Here is a 23,612-nt window from a genome sequence, read left to right as displayed (position 1 = left end):
CTGAGAGTTATAGTTGGGTTGTGTGTGGAATTAGGCAGATGTTACTGTGTGGTTTGGGCTTGGTTCACATTTTGAATATTTTCTTCAGTATGGTAAAAGCAAGTGATATCTCTTATTTAAAGGAAAAATTGAGATTCCAGAGAAGATGACTGTCTTTTGGGAGAAAGGGTACCAGTTCACCAACCTAGTATGATCTGCTTCAATTTGAACTGGGGGGTAGACAACCCGCAGACCTTTTGATGTTGCTAGTTATAGTGCAGGAGATATCACGTTGGCTGGGATGCAGGTTCTAATTATGCTTAGTTTAAATCTTTATAGTTTTATTGTCCATTAAAATTTTATTATTTAGTTAGGGGACATGGTCAGAGCTGGTGGACCAGATGAGTTCAGAGGGTTGGACCCAAGTACAAGTGGGAATTGGGAAGGTGGGGCCAAGCCTCCAAGCTAGGAGTTGGAGATAGGTTAAGGAGGTCAGGATGAGAGTGAGCAACTGGGAACTAATGGAGAGAAAGATTATCACATTTCATTGCTCTTTGCCCACATGCACTGATGGAGGCTAGGAAACAGCTTAAGCTATAATTCGAGTGCTGAGGTTAATATCATGGTCCCCAAAAATGAACTGTTATTGATTTAGGTCACAAATGAGCATGCAGTTAGTATTAGCTTATTCTGAATTAAAAACTTTTGGATAATTATCAGTCTCTATTAAATAGAGACAGTAACAGCAAGGTTATTGCAGGTTGTGTTAGACGTGATTATTACAGTTGCATCAGTTTCCTCACACAGTCTTTTTCTTCACTGTCTGATCCAAACCATTGATGTTAGCTCCATACTCTTAAGAATAGAGTTGGAGATGTTTCAATCTATGTGTACTTCCCAATTGTGTGAATCTAAAGTAAGCATTCTTATTTTCCATCTAATGAAAACTGGGGATCAGAATGGTGCTGTGCCTTCCTGTGCTGCCCAGTGCAGAGGGACAAGAATGTGAACAGATAGTAGCCATATGTGGCTGTGAAGTGTGGAAAGCAGCTGTACATAATCATTCTTTACTCAAGCCAGCTACAGCACATTAGTGGTAACAACACCACATGCAAATTCAGGTGATACAGACAGCTGTAAGTAATAGATACGGAGAAGAGCTACTTGAGGCAATGTGTAGCTTCTGGCAGAAAAAAGAGGAAATAGCTCTTAATCCTCTGAGGGACATGAGCATTGTGCTTAGAAGATGAAGGTATGTTGCTGCAGAGTAAGGAAACAATGGCAGCGTGGCCACTGAACAAATAAGGATATCAAGTTGTTGATTGGTAGATAGGAACACTGAGGAACATTCATTTCACAGGGAAGTCCTGAGATCCTTGGAACTAGGATCACTATTCCATGCATATCCACTGGTTCTATTAAATTATAAATAAACTCTGTCCTATCTATACAGTTGCTGATCACTGTTCTCAATAGGATGGTGGGTTGAGCTCTTTGTATTTTTAAACACTAGTTTTATATTTTTTTGTTCTGAGCTCCTTTTTTCATTCCTTTGTTGGGGTGTGTACATCTCATGCACAGTTGTTGGAGGCCTTTTCCCCTCAGTGATACCCATTGAAATGGCTCAATTACCCTATATTGCCATTTGCTACTGCTCTGGCTGCAGCCCAGACTCTAGAATCCTGCAGGTTCAGCCCAAGCCTGAATGCCTTTGTCACAATTAAATAACCCTTTTAGTCTAAGTCCTGTGAGCACAAAATGGCTGGCATAGGCTAAGAATCTTAAAATTCATTTATTCAAGTAAACATGTAACCACTGAAAATTTCAGCAGTTACATGTGGGGATGGGGGAGCTGTGAGGGACCGGGCCGGTCTGGGCACAGCTGAGGGCGTCCGCTCAGGGCGAATTGCTCGAATTCGGGGCTCCTTACAGCCTCCAGACTGGAAGCCTTCCCAACTAGGCCACAACCAGTCCCACAGAGCGCTTCAGCTGCCTGCCTGAAGCCTCACGAGCAAAACCCCTCTGACACCCCAGCAATATCTGTGCCCCAGATGGCCCTGGGCCTCTCATACAGGGGAGGGGGTCTTAGAACCCAACCGCACCTACCCTGAACACGTTCTGTCCGGTTCCAAGAAACCAGCCACAGATCCCGGCCAATTTACTCTCTGGATCTTACCCACAAATCATGCTGAGCCAATCCTTCAGAATCTACAATCTAAAGGTTAATTACTACAGTAAAGAAAAGCATGAGAATAAGGTTGTTAAAGGATAGTACATTACATGCATCAAATCTCCCAGTTCTCGATGCAGGCTCTAGCAGAGATGTTACAGCTACTGGCTTAAAAGTCCTTGTTGCGCATCCTAGGATCAGGATGGGTCCACAGTTCTTTCCGGCTCTTCGATCCCAGCCTCTGTCAGCAGTGAGCCTGGGACCTCCGCGGGCAGAGGCTGCTTTGTGGCAGCCTCCCCTGGTGCCCCACTCCCAGCCGTGCTTCTGCCTCTAATAGATAGAATAGATATCAGATATCTTTATAGCACTGGCTTGCCCTTGTCATCACAGTTATTTGACCCTGCTGACTTTGTTAGTTAAGGTTGCACTGTCCTGCTGGATCCAGATTTGATTTCTCAGGACCACAGCCATATGCTCCATCCCAACCTGCATGGTGAGGATGCTGGTCATAGTGCCATCTCCTGGCAGTCCAGGGCCAATACTAATTTCAGATAGATTCTGAGCCTACTTCCATGTTTGTCTGTTTGAGAGTCACCTATAGTGGAATGGAGATGTGGAAGCACTCAGACTAAATTTAGTTTCATAACTGATGTTCTTGAAGATGTGTTGCACATGTCCATTCCGCAACTTGCCTTCCTTCCATCTGTATACAGGAACCTGCAGAGGGTCGGGGCAACATGCAGTGATATGAGGCAACAGAGCAGGTACCACTTGGAGGAAAAAATTCTCAGACAGCTGCACACAGTGTGTGAACAGTCCTAGAATGGAATGGACATGTGCAGCACATCTTGAAGAACAACAGTAGTAGTGGGAATGTAGGTAACCAGTATTTATATAAGGTAGCTGCTTCTATGGTTTTTCCATGAAGAGAAGAAAGGGAGAGTTGGTTGCCAGTGTGAGGTACCACGGAATATCATAATATAGATATTATTTCATAATCTAACCTCTAGTACATGATCCTGTCCTCTTTGGCAGTTGGATTGGTTTTATTTGTCTCTGAATTCATGCAGAGCTTTCTTGCTCATGAGCCATTGTTCTGCAGCACCATTGTTCCACCGTGGGCTTGTCTTATGGTTTGGATTTGCCAGCGTTCAGATGTGGGGAGGAAACATATGTATAACTTAACTTTGCAAGTGGTTCAGTCAAATTTTTGTGGTAGAATTTTTTCAGGTGTCTTGGGGTTTTTTGTGTGTGTGTGTGGTGCTTTCAGGGCCTGTAATCAGTGCCTTTTTTACACAGTGATTATTTTAACATAGTTAAATCTTTGTTAAAAAATATATAGCACATTGATTAGCTCATCAAGCTGACTGAGAGATTGACATGTCAAAAAGTAATCAAAGGCATCCATTGTAAAATAATAAAAACAGAGTTTAAATTATCCTATTACAAATTCCCTCTTCCTAACCCAGGTTTGCTGTGTCTGTGTATTTCTAACGTATTGTTAAATAATAACTTTCAGTAAGATTCATTAATCTTTTTCTTTTTTAGACAAACTATGAAAACAGAATATACAGTCTGAAAGTAGAGTGTGGACCTAAATATCCAGAAGCACCTCCAACGGTTAGATTTGTAACTAAAATTAATATGAATGGAATAAATAATTCAAATGGAATGGTAAGTTCATATGGTAAGGCCAATCTCCTTGTTAATCTGTACTCAGCAATTATTTACAGTGAAAATTCCATTGACTGTTATAGGGCAATGATTGCCAACCTCTTTTATACCGGGGACCAGCAAACCCAGTCTCAAATTTTTGGGGGACCGGCAACATTTTATTTGTATATTTGCATTCTCATTATGCAAATAATATGTGAATATGCAAATAATGTTACCGGTCCACCAAACCTCATACACTCCAATGCTGACTCTTGCACCCCTCTATCCCCCATACTGCCAACCCTCTGCCCTGAGCACCCCCTCACTTTTCTATTTCTTAGTGTAAGAAATGTATTTTCACCCCCTCCAGTTGAATATCTCACAAGCAGGACCATTAGAGACAACCATACGGCGGACTCCTATGGGGCCAGGACCAGAGCAGGGAGCGGCCACAGCTCCCTTGGTGGGATGGGGTCTGTGTGGCAAGACTCGTGTGGGTGCCCAGCTTGGGAGCACACGTAGCGGGGAAGTTCCCCACGCAACACATACTGCTGCCAACACACCCGTGGACATGGCTGGGCCAGACAGAGGGCATGGAGTGGGCAATAACTGGGCAGCCTCAACCTGCCTCCCATGGCCCGGCCCTTCTCACCCAGTGCTTTGTCCCAGCCCCACTAGAAATCCCATATACACCCCTCCTGGAAGTACAGGTGAACTCCAGCATCCAGTCTGCAGCAGTGATCTCCAACCTTTTTAAGCACAAGATCACTTTCTGAATTAAGTGCAATGTAAGATCAACCTCAAACCCAAATACCCTTGCTCCACCTCCTTTGTGCCCCTTCTCTGAGGTCCTGTCCCTGCTCATTCCATCCTCCCTCCCCCATTCTCCCTCCCTTTCACTAGGCAGGGGCAGATGGTTGGGGCACAGGCTCCGGTCTTGGGCTAAGGGATTTGGAGTGTGAGAGGGCTCTGAGCTGAGCCTGGGGCAGGGAGTTGGGTTGCCGGAGGGGGTTCAGGGTACATGTTCTGTAAGGGAGTTTGGGTCCAGGGGGCTCAGGGCTAGGGCAGGGCCTTGGGATGCAGGAGGGGGTTCATGACTTGGGCAGGGGTTCGGAGCTGGCTCCAGGTGGACGTTGCTTATCTCAGGTGGCTCCTGGGTGGTGGTGCAGTGGGGCTAAGGCAGGCTCACCCCTGCCCTGGCCCTGCGCCACTCAAAAGCAGCCAGCAAACTCCCTCCATCTCAAGCCCTGTTGTTTCACCCCACACATGTTCTGTGGAGATAGAATACAGGGTGGTAGATGAGGCACCCTGACATCAGTGTCCCCTCTTTTCCCTTCCCTGCTCTGTACCGCAAGCAGGAGGCTCCTGGGGAGGGGCAGCTCCAAGGCAAAGGGCAGGAGGTGTGCAACGGTGGTGGGAAGGGCAGCTGAAGTGCTGCACTTGAGAGCCTCTTGGCCAAACCAGTCAAGATCACCTGTCGGGCTCCAAGATCTACCAGTAGATCCCGATCTCCTGGTTGGTGACCAGTGGGCTACAGCCTCCACCTTTGCCAACAGCCTCGGGGACACCGGGCTGCACGGGTTCCCCACCACCTCCTCCATGCCCCTGTTTGCCTGTCTGCAGGGCCACGTGCCACCCTGCTCCGCCTTGGCCTTGTCCCCATGGGCGTGGCCTGGTGGTGTGCCACGGCCTGGCAGCCAGCAGTTCATGGCCTGGCAGTTGGGATCCACTGTTATAGGGGATGGGAAGGAGCCTTCTCATTTAAATTATACATTCTAAATGATCATTTGTTTATACAAATGTTTAATTTGTGATTATTTTGCTTGCATACAACATACCTCTAAATCCTAAGTTGGTTGTAGCAAAGTAAACCCATTAACAGTTTGTCAGTAAAACCTAATAAACATTAATTGCAATATTCAAATAATGGTCTTCCAAAAAGTGTATAAATTAAAGCTGTTTTTTTTTAAAATTTGAGTAAAACAGCTTTGTGTTTAAGCAGTGCATATGCAGCTCGTTTACAGTATTCCTCTTCAAAGAGACTTACATTTACCTAAGAGCATTGAATACTGTACTGTTCGAGATGTAGAATCATAGACTCATCGGGCTGTTTAGGACTTTAACAGGTTATCAAGTCCAGTGCCCTGCACTCATGGCAGGACCAAACACCATCTAGATAGTCTCTGACAGTTGTTTGTCCAGCCTGTTCTTAAAAAGCTCCAACGATGGAGATTCCAAAACCTCCCTAGGCAGTTTATTCCAGTTCTTAATTCTGATCGGTTTTGACTAGTGTTTTCAGCTAATACAAGTCATTAATTATAATTGACTTTGTTACTCTGGACTTTTTAAATTTAGGGAGTACTAAGATTGAAATTGTGGTCTTTAAATATGCTCTTACCTTGTTTAGCTGAGGGAATCCAGATGCAGTTCTCTTTTAAAAATTAGGGGCCTCTCAATAAATGCTGTATCAAATGTGCATGATTTACAAGTGAAATGATGGCTTTGTCTAACTGGCAGGCCTGAAAACTCAGTCTGCCTTCTGTAAACTAAGTTCTGCACTTCTCTCACAACACCACTAAAAGGTTCTTCAAGATAAGACTTGAATGACATTTGTGCTTTCAGAATGTTAAAAACTTATCTAATTCTGCTTGGTACACTCTACAACTCCCCTCTCTGGGGGTAGGCTGCCCTGGCTCTCCCCCTGCTGCTGGGGAGGGCCTGGCCTCGGGGGCCCCAGCAGCCAGGGGAAGAGAGCTGGGACAGGCCAGCTGGGGGATTGGGCTGGGCTGAGGTCACAGCTGGCCAGGCTCTTTCCCTGGCTGCCAGGAAGTGCTGAGCTGAGGCTCTCCCCTCTCTCCCCCACCCCTCTGTCATTGGTAGGGAGGGTCTGAGGGCACCCCAGCCACAACTCTTTCCCTCACCCCAGCCCAAAGCCACCCCAGCTTCAAGGCTGCCCCGGATCAGCTCCTATACCGCCCCCCCCCCCCCGCCCACAACTGGCTCATTGCGCCTAGCATAACCCTCCCCTCCGATTCCTCTCTAGCTGCTGGAGGTGAGGGGGGGCCTCACTGGGGCCATGCTCTTCCCAGCTGCCAGGGGGAAGGAGGCCGCTTAGGGACATCGCCGGGCTTGCACTCTTGCCCTTGGCCACCGGGAGCAGGGGGGTCCTCTCAGGGGCCTTGCTGAGCCTGTGCTCTTCCCTCAGGCCACCGAGCACAAGAGAGGGAGGGGCGTGGGATGCAAAGTGACATGATGATTTTTAAATATAGATAGAGAAAATAAATGTACCAAATGCACATAGGAAGGTGATACTAATTTAACAAAATGGCTTTTCTCTGTAGTTATTAATCCAGGTAGAGAAACACTACTTTAATTCCAGCATAAACTGAAAAGGGGGCAATATTTGAAAACAATATTAAATAAGGATGTAAAATCTCATTTAATTGATTAACTGGTTAAACATAATATTTAACTGGTTAACTGATTAAAGGGCAAGGCAGGTGGAGGGACTGTTCCAGCCCACCTGGACTGGCACAGCCAGGCTGGAGCACTCTCCTTTCCCGCCATGGACAGGGGCTGCTCCAGTCAGCCAGCTGGATCAGTTCCTACTTGCGGGGGGGGGGGTGGTGGTGAAGGGGGGCTGGGGCTGGGCCAGCCAGCTGGAACTGGAAAGCCTCACCTGTTAGCCTCATCCTTAACCGGTTAACCATTCGCATCCCTAACATTGAGTTTAAGATGTTACAGAAAGGAACACTATATCAACTTGAAAATGGAAACATTTCCAGAAAAGAGTTTAATATAGTTTCAGATATAATATTTGCCCTTGACTCTCTCTTCCAATTTCTACAATTGTGCAGTCATAATATCTGGGGGTAGGTTCTTCCCTCTTCCCCATGTCTGTTGGTATGTGAAAGACCAACACAATTCCATTAACAAATTGATAATCTGGGGAGAAACATTGAAACTGACTAAGCAAAATGCTATCAGAGTAAAATTAAAAATAGTATTCTTTTTCTTTAGTTTCTATCATGGATGTTAATTGTAGGTGAAATTATTTCACATAGAATTTTCTCTTTGTGAATAGTGTCATTTTATTGTCCTTAGTTTCAGAGTACAGGTTGTACCTCCCTTAACCAGGACTCTTTGGTCTGGCAACATCCACCGAGCTCAGGTTTAGGGAGGTCTGGCCATGGGGCAGGAGGACCAGGGTGAGTCACCCAGGAGCCCCATGTTGGGGAGGGGACACAGAGGGGCCGGCGGCGCAGCAGGGAGTTTAGCTGGGGGCCAGCATCAGTTATGAAGCCCTGGCGGCTGCCACCACAGGAATCACACCATTCATGATTTTATAGGCCTTGCTCATAACTCTTAGTATTCTTTTTTCCAGGCTGAACAGCTCCTCACGTGGAAGTCATTCCACACCTCTAATGATTTTTGTTGTCCTTACCTCTATCTTTTCCTATTCTAATATATTTTTATTGAAATCAGTGACCAGAACTGCACATTGTATTCAAAGTGTGGGCATATCATGAATTTATATAATGGCATGATATTACCGCTCTTCTTATCTCTTCCTTTCCTAATGGTTCTTCAGCATTGTTAGCTTTCTTGAATGCTGCTGCATCTTGAACAGATGTTTTCAGATCTCTATTCACAATAACGCCAACATCTTTCTTGAGTAATAACATCTAATTTAGACCCCCCATCAGTTTGCATGTGTAGTTGAAATTGGAAAAAATAATAAGCATTACTTTACGTTGATCAGCATTGAATATCATATGCCATCTTGTTGTCCAGTTATTCCATTTTGTGAAATCCCTTTATAGCTCTTTGCAGTCTCTTTTGGACTTAATTATTTTGAATAATTTTATTTAATCTGGAACTTGCCACCTCACTGTTTCTCCCATTTTCCATATCTCTTATGAATATGTAGAACTGCATAGCCTTGGGAGACCACACTATTTATCACCCTCCACAGTCAAAATTGACCATTTATTCCTAGCCTTTATTTGCTATCTTTTAACCAATTACTGATCAATGAGAGGACCTTCCCTCTTATCCCCTGACTTCTTATTTTACGTAGAATCTGTGATGCAGGAGTTTGTCAAAGGCTTTCTGAGAGTCCAGGTACACTATATCCACTGAATCACCCTTGTTCACAGATTTGTTCACCCCCCCCCCCCGAAGAACTGTAATAAAGTGACTTGATTTTCTTTCAGAAAAGCTGTATTGACTCTTCCCCTACATACTGTGTTCTGATAATTCTGTTCTTAGTATAGTTACAAAAAAAATTGCCTTGTATCAAAGTTAGGTTTGCCAGTCTGTAACTGCCAGGATAGCCTCTGAAACCTTTTTTTTTTTTTTTTTTTTTTTTTTTTTAAATCATCATTACATTCATTATCTTGCAGTTATCTGGTACAGAAGCTGATTTAAATGATAGGTTATATATCAGAGCACTGGTCTACACTAGGGAATTATTTCAAAATAAGTCCCCTTATTTCGAAATAACAAGTGGAGTGTCCATACTACCAAGCCCATTATTTCGAAATAACAGACTGGTGATTTTGAAATAACTGCTGCTTTCCATGAGGAGTAATGCTTATTTCAAAATAGCAGTAGTGTGGAAGCTCCACTGCTTCTATTTCAAAATAACTACTTCCCAGAGTCATTCAAAGCAATTACTCGCCATTGCTTCCTGGGGTTCTTAAGTCGAGGTAGTGCATCTACGTTAAAGGAGTCTGCCTTGGACTAATTTTGAGGCTTCCCTCTAGTGTGGAAACACTGTTTCAAAATAGTTATTTTGGGAGTTACTATTTCAAAATAAGTTATTTCAAAATAATTTCCTAGTATAGACGTGCCCAGAGTTAGTGGTTCTGCAATTTCATATTTGAGTTCCTTCAAAACTCTTGGGTGAATACCATCTAGTCCTAGTGACATTGCAAAAAGAGCTACATTCTGACCAGTCAAACACACTCCTCATTTGGAACCAAAAGTATGCAATCAAATGGAAGCAGAGACATGAACAAAAAACATAAAAAATTGTACTGTGTTAAAAATAAGCTATTATAAAAAGGGAAAGCAGCATTTTTCTTCTTCATGGTAAAGTTCCAAGGCAAGTCAATGTTTAGTTGTAAACTTTTGAAAGAACAGTTATAATGTTTTGTTCAGAGTTATAAACATTTCAAAGTTGCAAACAGCTTCCATTCTTGTGGTATTCATAACTGAAGTTCTGGTGCATTACTGTTTAATTATTGATTTTTTTTTTCTCAAACCTCTTTCTGTTGACACCTCAGTATAGAACCTAAAAAGAATAACTCTGATCCATGAGTCTTCCCCCAATCCTCTGCACTGAAGAAAAGAATCCATTTAGCTTCTGTACAATGGCCTTGTCTTCCTTGAGCACTCCTTTAATACTCTGATTATCTTGTGGCCCCAAGAATTATTTAGCAGGCTCCCTGCTTCTGATATAAATTTTGAAGTTAGTGTTTTTTGCTGGTGGTTCTTCAAATTCTTTTTTGCTCTGCCTAATTATACTTTTATACTTCACTTGCCAGAGTTTGTTTTTTATTTTTCTCAAAAGGAATGTGACTTTCAATTTTTAAAGGATACATTTTGCTTCTAACTGCCTTCTTTACTGTGGTGTTTAGCCATGGTGGCTTTTAAAAAAAATTTTTTTTAATTTTTTTTTTATTTTGGGCATACATTAAATATACGCCTCTATGATGATGTTTTGAAAACTTTTGACTGTTTTTAATTTCCTTTTAATTAGCTTTCTTGTTTTTGTAGTTCCCCCTTTTGAAGTCAGATGTTACTCTGGTGGGCTTCTTTGGTCCCCCCCCCATATGTATTTAAATTTATCATTATGATAGCTGTTACTGAGCAGTTCATCTATATTCACCTCTTGGACCAGATTGTGTGCTATGTAGGACTAAATCAGAAATTGCCTCTTCCCTTGTGAGTTGTAGGGCTAACTAACTTCTCCAAGAAGCAGCCATTAATAATTTATAGAAATTTTATCTGCATCCTGTCCTTAGGTGACATGTACCTAGTCAATATGGGGATAGTTGAAATCCTCAATTATTGCTGAATTTTCAGTTTTTTGGTGCTTCTCATGAGTATTTCACAATGACCATCATCATCCTGATCAGATGGTCAGTAGTATGTATTCCTACTGCTTTACTTTTTATTATTCAAACATGGAATTTCTATTCATTTAAAATTTTAACTAATAATTGATACTGTGCTTTTTTTCCACATAGCCACGCTCCCCCACTGTCATGACCAACTCTGTCATTCCTATATACCACAGGTGGGCAAAATATAACCTACAGGCCACATCCAGTCCATCAAACATTTAGATGCAGCCTACTGTGGCCCAACAGGACCCTCAGGCAGGCTCCCTGCCTACCATGACCCTACACGTTGCTTAGAGCTGCAGGCTGCTGGGGCCAGCATGTGTGTGTCTGTGTGGCGCATGCCCTTTGGGAGAAGAGGGGGTCTCCTCAATCCGCCCCATCCCCTGGATCTAAGAACATAAGAATTACCTTACGGGGTCAGACCAATAGTTCATCTAGTCCAGTATCCTCTCTTGTGACAGTGGCCAGTGCCAAATACTTCTGGCAGAGAGATTTAGGGATAGCCACAGGATGGGGTTACAACCCGGATCATGCTGGCTAATAGCCACTGATGAACCTATCCTCCGTCAACTTATCTTTTCTCTCGGTATATATAAAAACGTTTTTCCTGCTGCACATCAGAATGATGTTATCAGGCTCTCTGGCTGCAAAAGCGGCCAGAGAGAAGGGGGTTGGTGAGCATAGCGAGCAAGGGGCGCAGCTCCCTAGGTTTTTTTTTAACCCAGTTATACTTTAACCTCAATAATGTTTCCCAGCAAGGAGTTTCGCTGGCAGTGCATTGGGAGAAGAAGTACTTCCTCATATTTATTTTAAATCTGCTGCTCAGCCCCTCACATGGTCATTCATTACCTAGTGGGGTGGGGCAGATCCACACCCTGGGCAAGAACAGTTTAAAGAGCTTCTCTGGGCACAGTTAGTCCCAACCTGGTACATGTGGAAAGCCTGTCAAGGCTGGTTATGGGCAGATCCTTAAAGGGGACAGTCCACTCTTATGAACTTCCCAGCCCCATCCAATGGGAGCTGCAGGCATGGTGCTTGCAGGGGCGTGCAGCCTGTGGAGACCTGTTGCTCTCTTCCTTTCCCCATGGAGCGCACAGTAGAGACATATGCTGGCCCCAGCAGCTGGCTGCTTTTGAATGGCGACTGGGGCTATGGAAGGCAGAGAGTCTTCAGTAAGTGCCTCTCAGCCAGAGCCTGCACCAGGCACCTCAGACTCATTTAATCTGATCTGCCAGATGGCTAGCTTCCTCTAGGGTTCTTCGTTGTTATTAGTCCGAGGTTCTTTGATCTGAGCATCTGCAAGCGGGTGAGACTGAGCTCCACAATGTCTCTGGGATATGTTGAGTCCGTTACCTCTGCTGCTGGTGGTTCCTTCATAGTTTCTCCCCTTGACTAAGGAGATTACTTCCAGGTGGCTGCCCTGGCTGGCAGGCTGGTGTTCCATCCCTTCCTGAAGAGAAGCAGCTAGCTCCTGCCTCTTGGCTAGTTGACTCTGAGACAGGCTCTCTTCTTTTCTCCCCCCTTCAGGCCTGACACTGACTATAGTAATAACGGGATGGGGCTAGCCGGGCCCAGAGGGTCTCGTTAACCTTTTCTGTGCTGGTGGGTGGTTCTCTTGCTTTATTACAAAGAATCAAATTTAATCAAGTAATCGTGTATCTAGTATCAGAAGGGTGGCCATGTTAGTTTGTGTCTGCAAAAACGAGTCCTGTGGCGCCTTACAGACTAATTGATTTATTTGGCAATAAGGTTTTGAGGGCAAAGGTTATGTCCAAAACCTTATGCCCTTGAATCTAGGACTCTGATAGGCATAACATGCTTCAAATACAAAATTCTGTATTTAATATAGTACTTTTAAAAAAATTAAATAGTTTTGGAGTTAAGAAAATGTTTCCCCTCAGTATATAAAATGTGCATACTGATTTATGAACTATATGTATTACAGTAATCCATAAAAGATCTGATCTAAATCAGGGCTTCATTATGTTAGATCTATATGTATAAGTACTAGAAGATTTACCCAGAGTTGCTTGGGTCTTTCACTCAAATAAGTTTTGTTTTTCTTAATTTTTAAATCATTGTTTTGGGGTAAGTCTGGTGATGAAGGGGTTCAGTATGCAGGCTACCCTGGGAAGAGAGGACAATCCTAGCTCTTTTTCACTGTGGCAGCTTGGGGCCAGGTGAGAATCGCCTATACGTGGTAGCAGACTCATCGAAAAACACATAAACAGGCAAACTCTCTGAAATATGTAGTAGATAGCTGCCCCTTTCTCCACCCTTGCTAGTTCAATGAGGTTATAGCTGTCCCGGTCCCCATCTCTAGCCCCTTGCTGCCGCCCAGTGGTCATTCTGCAGTATAACTCCTTCCTTCTAGATCCCCTCCCCTTTCCATTTTCATAGAATCCTAGAATAATAGGACTGGATGGGACCTCGAGAGGTCATCGAGTCCAGACCCCTGCCCTAATGGCAGGTCCAAATACTGTCTAGACCATCCCTGATGACATTTATCTAACCTACTCTTAAATATCTCCTGAGATGGAGATTCCACAACCTCCCTGGGCAATTTATTCCAGCGTTTGACTACCCTGACAGTTAGGAACTTTTTCCTAATGTCCAACCTAAACCTCCCTTGCTGCAGTTTAAGCCCATTGCTTCTTGTTCATCTTGGCCTCTGAGGATAGAACAAGTTTTCTCTCTCCCTCCTTATGATACCCTTTTAGATACCTGAAAACTGCTATCATGTTCCCCCTCAATCTTCTCTTTACAAACCCAATTCTTTCAGCCTTCCTTCATAGGTCATGTTCTCTATACCTTTAATCCTTCTTGTTGCTCTTCTCTGGACCCTCTCCAATTTCTCCACATCTTTCTTGAAATGCGGTGCCCAGAACTGGACACAGTTCTCCAACTGAGGCCTAACCAGTGCAGAGTAGAGCAGAAGAATGACTTCTTGTGTCTTGCTCTCAACACACCTGTTAATGCATCCCAGAATCATGTTTGTTTTTTTTGCAACAGCATCCTACTGCTGACTCTCATTCAGCTTGTTGTCCATTATAACCCCTAGATCCCTTTCTGCCGTACTCCTTTCTAGATAGTCGCTTCCCATTCTGTATGTGTGAAACTGATTGTTCCTTCCTAAGTGGAGCACTTTGCGTTTGTCTTTATTAAACTTCATCCTATTTACCTCAGACCATTTCTCCAATTTGTCCAGATCATTTTGAATTATGACCCTATCCTCCAGATTAGTCGCCACCCCTCCCAGCTTGGTATCATCTGCAAACTTAATAAGCGTACTTTCTATGCCAATACCTAAATTGTTGATGAAGATATTGAACAGAGCCGGTCCCAACACAGACCGCTGCGGAACCCCACTTGTTATACCTTTCTAGCAGGATTGTAAACCATTAATAACTAATCTCTGAGTACGGTTATCCAGCCAGTTTTGCACCCACCTTATAGTAGCCCCATCTAAGTTGTATTTGCCTAGTTTATTGATAAGAATATCATGCGAGACCGTATCAAATGCCTTACTAAAGTCTAGGTATACCACGTCCACCGCTTCTCCCTTTTTTATAAATGGGCACTATATTTGCCCTTTTCCAGTCTTCTGGAATCTCTCATGATTTTCGAAAGATGATAGCTAGAGGCTCAGATACCTCCTCTATCAGCTCCTTAAGTATTCTAGGATGCATTTCATTAGGCCCTGGTGACTTGCAGGCATCTAACTTTTCTAGGTGATTTTTAACTTGTTCTTTTTTTATTTTATCTTCTAAACCTACTCCCTTCCCACTGACATTCACTATGTTAGTCATTCCTTCAGACTTCTCGGTGAAGACCGAAACACAGAAGTCATTAAGCATCTCTGCCATTTCCAAGTTTCCTGTTACTGTTCCTCCCTCCTCACTGACCAGTGGGCCTACCCTGTCCTTGGTCTTCCTCTTGCTTCTAATGTATTTATAAAAAGTCTTCTTGTTTCCCTTTATTCCCGTAGCTAGTTTGAGCTTATTTTGTGCCTTTGCCTTTCTAATCTTGCACCTGCATTCCTGTGTTGTTTGCCTATATTCATCCTTTGTAATTTGTCCTACTTTCCATTTTTATAGGACTCCTTTTTTTATTTTTAGATCATGAAAGGTCTCGTGATTAAGCCAAGGCGGTCTTTTGCCATATTTTCTGTCTTTCCGACACAGTGGAATAGCTTGCTTTTGGTCCCTTAATAATGTCCCTTTGAAAAACTGCCAACTTTCCTCAGCTGTTTTTCCCTCAGTCTTGATTCCCATGGGACCTTACCTATCAGCTCTCTGAGCTTACCAAAAGCCACCTTCCTGAAATCCATTGTCTCTATTTTGCTGTTCTCCCTTCTACCCTTCCTTAGAATTGTGAACGCTATTATTTCATGATCACTTTCACCGAAGCTGCCTTCCACTTTCAAATTCTCAACCAAATTTTATGAGAAACAATCAAATTCCATGCACATCCCATTATCCTGGCACAACCTTGCTCTGAGGCATGATAAAAGAAAGCTGCACACCAAGTTTGGTGGTCCTAGTCTTACCGTTTATGAGGAGTTCTCGAATAAATGGGCAAATGGATGGACAGACATGCGTTTCTAAAATATATAGTAAAAAGACTTACAAACGAGATAGGCAAACCAGAAAAAAAGGCATATTATTATGGTGGTTTTACACAAGGAAAACTTAAGAACTTAAAAGATTGAAATGACTTGCCCAAGATCCCACAGGAAGTCTGGCAGAAACAGGAAGTGAGCCTTGATATTAAGATCAAATCTTTCCTCTTTGCTTTTTGTCCTAAGCTCTATTCCATTTAAATCTTCAATAGTTTGTCAGGAAAATTGTCTGTTGCCACTTTGTGAGATGGTCCTTCTTGTGATATTGTTCTGACACCTCCTGATTCCCTGTTTCAGATCAGCTTTTTTCTCCTGGCCCATGCTGTTTTTCCAGGCTGTCAGTTTTGTTGGAGGATTGGGGAATCTTCCTACTCTTTTTTTTTTTTTTTTTTTTTTTTAAATCATCATGCACCCCCTGCTGCCGATGTCCCTATTGTTGTCCTATGGCCAGATTGTGTTGTCAGTGTGGTGTTTCCAAACAAGGAAGGTTGTCTTCCAGAAATGATCAGTGCATGGATTCAAAGGTTACAGTAGCAATCTGGCAGATTGTGGGGTTTCAGCAGTTGCACATTTACACATGGAGGTGCCTTCCTCTCCCCCGCCATGCTGCTGCCTCTGCAACAGAGGCAGCGGAGTGGAGTGGAGAACATGCGACTGTGCCAGTGCTGGTATGCATGGGGTATGTTCCTTGCCTGTAACGGCTCGTCTGCTCTGATGCAGACAAGCTGCTGCCTCTGATGCAGAGGCACGGGACGGGGGAGGAAGTTGCGCATAACCATGAAAGTTAACCGATGAGTCCAGGCTCATTGGTTAATGGTTTGTACATGTACACTATCACATCCCTGATATACATATGAGCACTGATTCTCATAGTGATCTCTTGGCATATGCAACTGCTAGATTTGTACATGGAATTTAGGAATCTTGTTTTGAAAACCTGGCCCAAATATATGAGGAGAACTCGGGAAACTACTTGCTGTCTGCAAAGGGTGTCACGGCTATAACATAAATTATAATTTTTAATGCTGTGGGGTCTCTCCTCTTAGAGTCTGTTGTGTATCATAGATTGATAAAACACAGGTTGTGTTCTGACACTATTTATTTTCCCATGGTTTTTGAGGATTTCTGATTGTTTTTGAGTTTTCTTGAATAGTCTGTTGGTATCTCACAGGATTTGCAATCACTTCTGTTTATTTAAATACCATTTACAGCTGGAAGTGTTTGTTTCTTCTTTTTAAAGGCTTGGGATTTTATCAACTATAATTCTGTAAACTCTGTGGTCCAGTCATCATTTTGAATCTGTTTATAGTGGATTGAGCAGTTTGCTACTTTTTAAGTTATACTATTGGAAGTATTGTAAACACTGAACATTTTGCAGCATTCTTCTATAATTCTGTGTTTTAAATAGCATAGAATAATTCCTTGATTATTCTTGGATTGCATGTAATGTTGCTGCTATTGTCATTATTTAAAGATTTATATTGGATAAGCTGATAGAATAAAAATAGTTTTGTTCTCATTTTCAGCTTCACTAGCCTTCAGACTTCCCTGAAAATGCAGCTTCCTTATACAGGCAGTCCCCGAGTTACGTGGATCCGACTTATGTCGGATTCGCAGTTACGAACAGGGTTTGCTGCCCGTCTCCCTGGTCTGCTGGAGACCAGCAGACCAGGGAGACGGGAAGCAAAGCCTCTGAGGATGCCGGCAGTGGGACAGCCATGGCGCGTCTGGGCTGTCCGCTGCCCACGTGTTCCCCAGCTTTGCTCCACGTCTCCCCAGTCCAGGTAGACGGGGAGCAAAGCCGGGGAGCACGCGGGCAGCAGACAGCCCAGACGTGCCACGGCTGTCCCGCTGCCGGAGTCCTCAGAGGCTTTGCTTCCCGTCTCCCTGGTCGGCTGGTCTCCAGCAGACCAGGGAGATGCGGAGGACCCGGGCGGCGGGACTGCGGTGCGTCTCGGTCCCCTGCCTGCGTCTCCCTGGTCTGCTGGGGGGGGGGGGGGGGGGCGCAGCTAGTACGCCCCCCCCCCCCCCCCCCAGCAGTCCAGGCTTTTCTCTGGGCGCTACTGGACCAACCCTGCAGCACCCCAGCTGCTCTGCCCCAGGTGTCCCCAAGTCAGCTGCTGCTGAAACTGACCAGCACTGACTACAGGAAGCCCGAGGCAGAGTTGCTCGGCCCCGGGCTTCCTGGAATCAGCCGCTGATTAGTTTCAGCAGCAGCTGACTTGGGGACGCCTGGGGTTCTTAAGTTGAATCTGTATGTAAGTCGGAACTGGTGTCCAGATTCAGCCTGTTGAAACTGATCAGAGGCTTATTCCAGGAAGCCCGGGGCAGAGCAACTCTGCCTCGGGCTTCCTGTAGTCAGCCGCTGGTTAGTTTCAGCAGCGGCTGAATCTGGACGCCAGTTCCGACTTACATACAGATTCAACTTAAGAACAAACCTACAGTCCCTATCTTGTACGTAACCCGGGGACTGCCTGTATCTGAATACAATTTTTATATTAAACAGGTATTTTGGGGTATCTGGTTTTGAGCATTCCTAACAAACCTGGGTAGAGATATTTATAAAGAAGCATATCATAAGTTGATTGATCGATTGTATAATCTCTTTATAGGCAAAATAGGACCTGCAATGCAGGGAATAAAACTAAGATAGCCAGCAAGATGTGTTAAGCAACACAAGATGGTACAGTAACTTGCAGAAAATAAAATGGCTTAGTTAAAATAAATATTTGTCTTTTTAGATGTAGTGTGATACAGCTTGGACCTCCCTGGTCCAGCATCCTTGGGACCTGATTGCTCCCAGACAAGGGAGTTTGCAGGACCAGGGGAGATCAGGGCTTTCCCAATGGCTGCCAGCTGGACTATGCTCCAAGCCTAGGGGCTGGCAGGCTGGCTAGGCTCCACTTCCAGCCTTCCAGCATCTGCTGGTCTTGCTGGACTCTGTTCCCAGCCCCCTGGCGGCTGTTGGGCTGTGTTCTTGGCCCCTACAGCTGTTGGGTTGGCCGGGCTGCCAGCCCCAAGCAGCTGCTAGCTGGACTCTGTTGCTGAACTCCCAGCCAACAACCTCTGGGGCACTCTGGTCCAGGGTTCTCTGCCCCAGCAACATCTGTGGTCCTGCTGGACCATGGATGTTGTCAGATCAGAGTGTCCCAGACCACACAATTTCAACCTGTAGTGCTGAAAATGTGCTAGTCATTGTGCCGGAGGAGGAGGCAGTCCTTGTAATGACCATATTAGTCTGTGACCTTCTAGATGCAAATCCCTGGTGAATACAAGAAAACCAGTATTTGCACTAGTGAAAATAGTCTGGCTTGAAACTGTAATAAACTCCACCAGTGGAATAGTAGCTTTGCCTAACTATATTACAGGTTTGTTAGTGACTGGCTACTGTAGCTGTAAATGAGGCCAATTCCCAGTCGACATATGGTGTAGAAAAGAATATAAGCATGATACATAGGGAAAGGGGACTATGCAATCAAAATGGTTATGATGAAGATGGGTACTCATCTTGTTAGTCCCACACTTTTCCTGTTTGTTTTAGATTGAAACAATCTGCAGCTGCCTTTTCAGCTGTTTTTAATTCTCCATTTAACTCATACAATAGTGAAACAGAGGGTGAGAAGAATTATTTTCCAACACCATAGAAACCCTCCCCCCCTTAAACTGTATCCTTATCCAAGCTTGTGTAACCCACATACCTCTGAGTGTGGTGTACTGTCCCATCTAGTGGCACTGAGACCATGTAAAGAGAGAACGAGTCTTATTCTACAACCTTAGCTAATAGCCAGCTGCCTTTTAGCTCATGTGGTAGAGGCTCATGTAATAAGCTCCAGAAGTCTCAGGTTCGATTCAGCCTGCAGTTAACTGGGGTCTGCCAGCATTATACTTGTCTATCTGATCTCCCTTTAATCAGCAAACCTAGCTTCTTGCCCCCCTCCTGCCTCTTTATTGGGAATCTTCCTCTTCTCCCTTTTCACAGTCATCTTCTGTCAACCTTAGCCTTTGACAATTAACTGTGTGGTAAAACCATAACTACCAGTACTTATGCTTCTTTAATATCTACCCTTCTTTTCCTCTTGATCTCCTTCCCAACAAAACCCTACACTCATAAAGAATGATGAGCCTGAGTTTCATTTCTTTTCTCAGTACATTTCCCTCCAACAGCCAAGCCTGTCCACTGTGCAAGTATCCTTCCACTCTGAAATTCTTGCCTGGAGAGGTAGTGTGTTGGACCCTGTCTAGCATTATGTGGGCTTGGAGAGAGTTATGTTATCCAGAGTTCAGATTTTGAAATGAAGCTGTGATGTTATGGGGCTCCAGGGTCTGAGTGGTGGCATATTGCTTCTCTACTGCCTAACAGCAATTGGGAAAGGCCTTCTCCTGAACTCTTTAACCTAACACAGAGGATGGGAGGGATAATGGTGTATAAAAGGGAGACTTGTGCCTCAGGGAGAGAGATACAGACTAGATGCTCTTCTCACCAGAACCAGAACTACTCTGCAGCTCAGGGAGTCTCTCCTGGGATGGGAGAAAAGATGGAGATTTTTTGGACGGGTATTTTTTCTTTTCAGTTTTGAATTTCTTTTTATAGTGGATTGATTTAATATTCATATTTGCAAAATGGTATGAAAGCTGTGTTTGGAGTCAAAGGCTCCCCTTTCCCCTTCTCAAAATTGCATCTCATATCTCTAACACATTAGAGCAAATACTTTTAAAAAATGAACTAGTAATTGTAATGTTGGGCTGACCAATGCAACTTTCAAACTTTGTTGTGAAATATTATACTTTTTTTATGAAGGGGTGGGGGTTTCTTAATTGGTGCGAAAATCACTGTATAAACTGCAGACTTTATGGCTTTCTTTTCTTTTCTTTACACGGTTTTTCTTCGGTATTTGGTTTCTTAATGTTAAACGTAATCGTTGGTAATCTTAATCTCCAAGTTGTCTTCTGCAAATCTAAACAGTATTATCCTCTGTATTCTGAAACCATGTAGCTTGAAGTTAAGCAGTCTAGGTCTCATCTGGAGGTAAAGTTGCAATGGTTAGAACTTGATATTTCTGATTTTTAAAAAATATTTTTATATTAAAAAGTAAAAATAACCTCCCAAAAATTGCTATATTATTAAAGAATGAAAACACACACACACTCATTTTCCTTTGTACTTAACCTTTAAACTACCAAATTATATGCAGTAAAGCCTTTGTGCTTTAAGAGGTTCAGGAGGTTGGGGGGTGATGATGTGTTAGAGTAAGGGTTGGGGGGTGAGGAGAGACACACAGTGGGGAAGGAGACCTCTGCCTGACAGGAGCCTGTTCTGTCTTCCCTCCCCTCCCAGTGTCCTCTCCCCTACAGGCTCACTGACCCCCATGGCCACTCTCATATCCCATTTCTCCAAATGGAAGCTCCTCCCTTTGCATGTTATGGAAAACAGTCTTTTTCCTGGGGCTTCTGGTTCTCCTGGCACAACCAAACCCTGGCATTAGTTTAAGTTAAGAGAAGAGGAAGTTGCATACCAAATTTGGTGGTCCTAGCACTTACTATTTAGGAGGAGTTATTGAACAAATGGACTCGCAGACAGACACACAGACAGTCACACTCTAAAATACATACACAGATAAGAAACAACGCAGAATTGAGTTATGTCCTGATCTTATATGGAACTATTTAAATCAAATTACTATTTCAGCTCATATGTACTGAGACAAGTTAAAGGCATCAGAAGGTCCATATAACAGCAAGTTTTCAAAACAAATCACAGACGGTTATTTATAGTGGTAGAATTTTTCTTTATAAAGATTTTGGCTTAGAATATTGTGTAGCAAATGGCTTTCAATTCTTTATTAAGCTAACTTTGAGAAAACCACATTGGCGCAGTAATCAAGCAATATCTTCAGATGATTGTTTTGTTTAAATTCAATATTTTGTTGAAATGATTACTAAAGAACTGATGTTCTGGTGGATAAAAATGTCTTTAGTTTAGGATATGGCCCTAGTTTTGCAAAGAGCTCACCATAGGTTGACTTCTCATTGCCCACCCTTCTCCTCCACCCTGAAGGTTGATGTTATTGAGCATGATATGCAGGGGTCCAGCTGTGCGTGTCTCAGGATCTGAATTTGTGTGCAAGTATGTGCTAAGCATTCATTATAAATAATTTATAAATTTATAATACATTTTGGAAGTGCTAAAGAGATTGAAACACATGCTACGATTTCTTAAGTTCTTAAGTAAACTAAAACTAAGTAGTCAGGGATTTTGTATTTTACGGTACAAAAACATATAGGCTTGTTTAACGTGTGCTATCTTTCTTTGCAGGTGGATGCACGGAGCATACCAGTGTTAGCAAAATGGCAAAATTCTTATAGCATTAAAGTTGTACTTCAAGAGCTAAGACGTCTAATGATGTCTAAAGAAAATATGAAGCTTCCACAACCTCCAGAAGGACAAACTTACAACAATTAATTTTAGCTGATTCTCAAACTTCTGTCTTAAAACAACCTTCTACTCATATTAATGTCTTGATTAAAATTTCACAATGCAAACCACCCACACATTAAAAGAATTTCAGCTGGTATACATGACCTGGACATTTGTAAGATTATATATATATAATATAAGTACACCCAGTATGTTTTCAGGCACTATGGGAAGGGAAAAAGGCAGCACAATTTATTTTCTTTCTCTTATCAAGACACTGTCATTTAAGCATAAGCCTAAAATTGAAATTCAGGTTTTACAAGATGAAAGCATGACAAGAAGTGTCAGATTGCTGTGGATTAATGTATGTTTCAGAAAATTAATTGCTCAAGAAGAAAAAATTATAAATGGCATGTTTTATCCATCTGGCTTAGTAAAAGAGCTGCAGTTGAAATTGTTTTAAAGTAGCAGGTACAGTGAATACTGTTGCTCATCTTGTTTAATTTTTGCAAAGGTGTGGGTGCCGACTACTATTAGTGTCACAAAGTATGTTCAGGATTGTTTTGATACCTGTATTTATAAAAGGGGGGAATGGATTCTGTTAAGCGGCTCCTGTGTGTTACATGTAATGGACATGGCAAATATTTGTTTACAGTCTTTGTTCTAATAAACAATGCATTTAAGTTCTAGTGAAACAAAGGAAATAGGTGTATGGATATGTGATTGAAATTAAAGTTAGTCTTAAAATGTAAATAAAATGTGGAAAGTGTCCTCTGAGGCTGTGCCATTTCTATAATAATGATGTAATATGTATATAGTATCTTGCAGAGGAAGCAAAAAAGTTAAACACAATGTAAGGATGAGTCTACATCACTATTTTTACTCTTGACACTATTTCTATATGCTTATTTTACTTAATAATTGAAGTCATTGGAATTATTGCAGAAGAGCAAATTTTATCATCTTCAGTTACACCTGTTCGGATAAAATTGCACTGTTCAAACTCTTTTCCTTTTTTTTCTTTTTTTTAAATTTCCAGTATTCATTCTTGGAATAACATTAATTAGGCAACTTAGCCTAAGCAACTCCAGTGCAATTTCCAATCTGGACTGCTGAATTCTGTCTTGGTTTATTTTCCTTGTCTTTTCATCCTTGCAACCATCTTCTACACTTACTCTCTTAGGTTTTTTTCACCTTACCCCCCTGCACATTCTTTAATCTCTTTTTTTTTTAATCTTAAACTAGTTTCTCTTTCGTTCTGTCTCACTTTCTCCTTACCTCAGCTACACATAAGTGAGAGACTTCAGGCCTTATCGTTTTAATAAAAACATCATCTTCTACTGTTAGGAACTGTGTGGACATGCCGTATTTGTCCATCTGTATTCCATGCATCAAGTGCCAAAAGCATAATCTCGTTGGTTAGAATGAATTCTTTTCCCTTCAACATTCATTTTCCTTATTCCTTTCTCACTTTAGTTGTAGTTGGTGACCTCTATGGTTTAGTTCTTCTATAGGTTTCTCAGAAGAGTGTTGTTCATGTTACCTTATTTAATCTCTTCTGTGCAAAATGCAAAGATTTGTCCAGTTTGTTATAAGAATTGTAACATTGGGAATAGGTCAGTGACTTGTCATTTGAAA

The 23,612-nt window shown here is 42.9% G+C and overlaps 1 protein-coding gene across 2 annotated transcripts in view; it reads left to right on the top strand.

The window, feature by feature from the left end:
• UBE2V2 (ubiquitin conjugating enzyme E2 V2) overlaps positions 1-22,745 on the top strand; it is a 45,133-nt gene extending 22,388 nt beyond the window's left edge. For both annotated transcript variants that reach the window (XM_006112165.4, XM_006112164.4), the window contains exons 3-4: positions 3,698-3,823; positions 21,873-22,745. In XM_006112165.4, the coding sequence (XP_006112227.1) occupies positions 3,698-3,823; positions 21,873-22,019 (273 nt within the window). In that variant the 3' untranslated portion in view covers positions 22,020-22,745. The remainder of the gene's footprint in view (positions 1-3,697; positions 3,824-21,872) is intronic.
• Positions 22,746-23,612: the final 867 nt, after the last annotated feature.

Source organism: Pelodiscus sinensis, chromosome 2 (assembly GCF_049634645.1).
Source record: "Pelodiscus sinensis isolate JC-2024 chromosome 2, ASM4963464v1, whole genome shotgun sequence".
NCBI lineage: Eukaryota > Metazoa > Chordata > Testudines > Trionychidae > Pelodiscus > Pelodiscus sinensis.
This window is presented reverse-complemented; position numbering and strand designations above follow the sequence as displayed.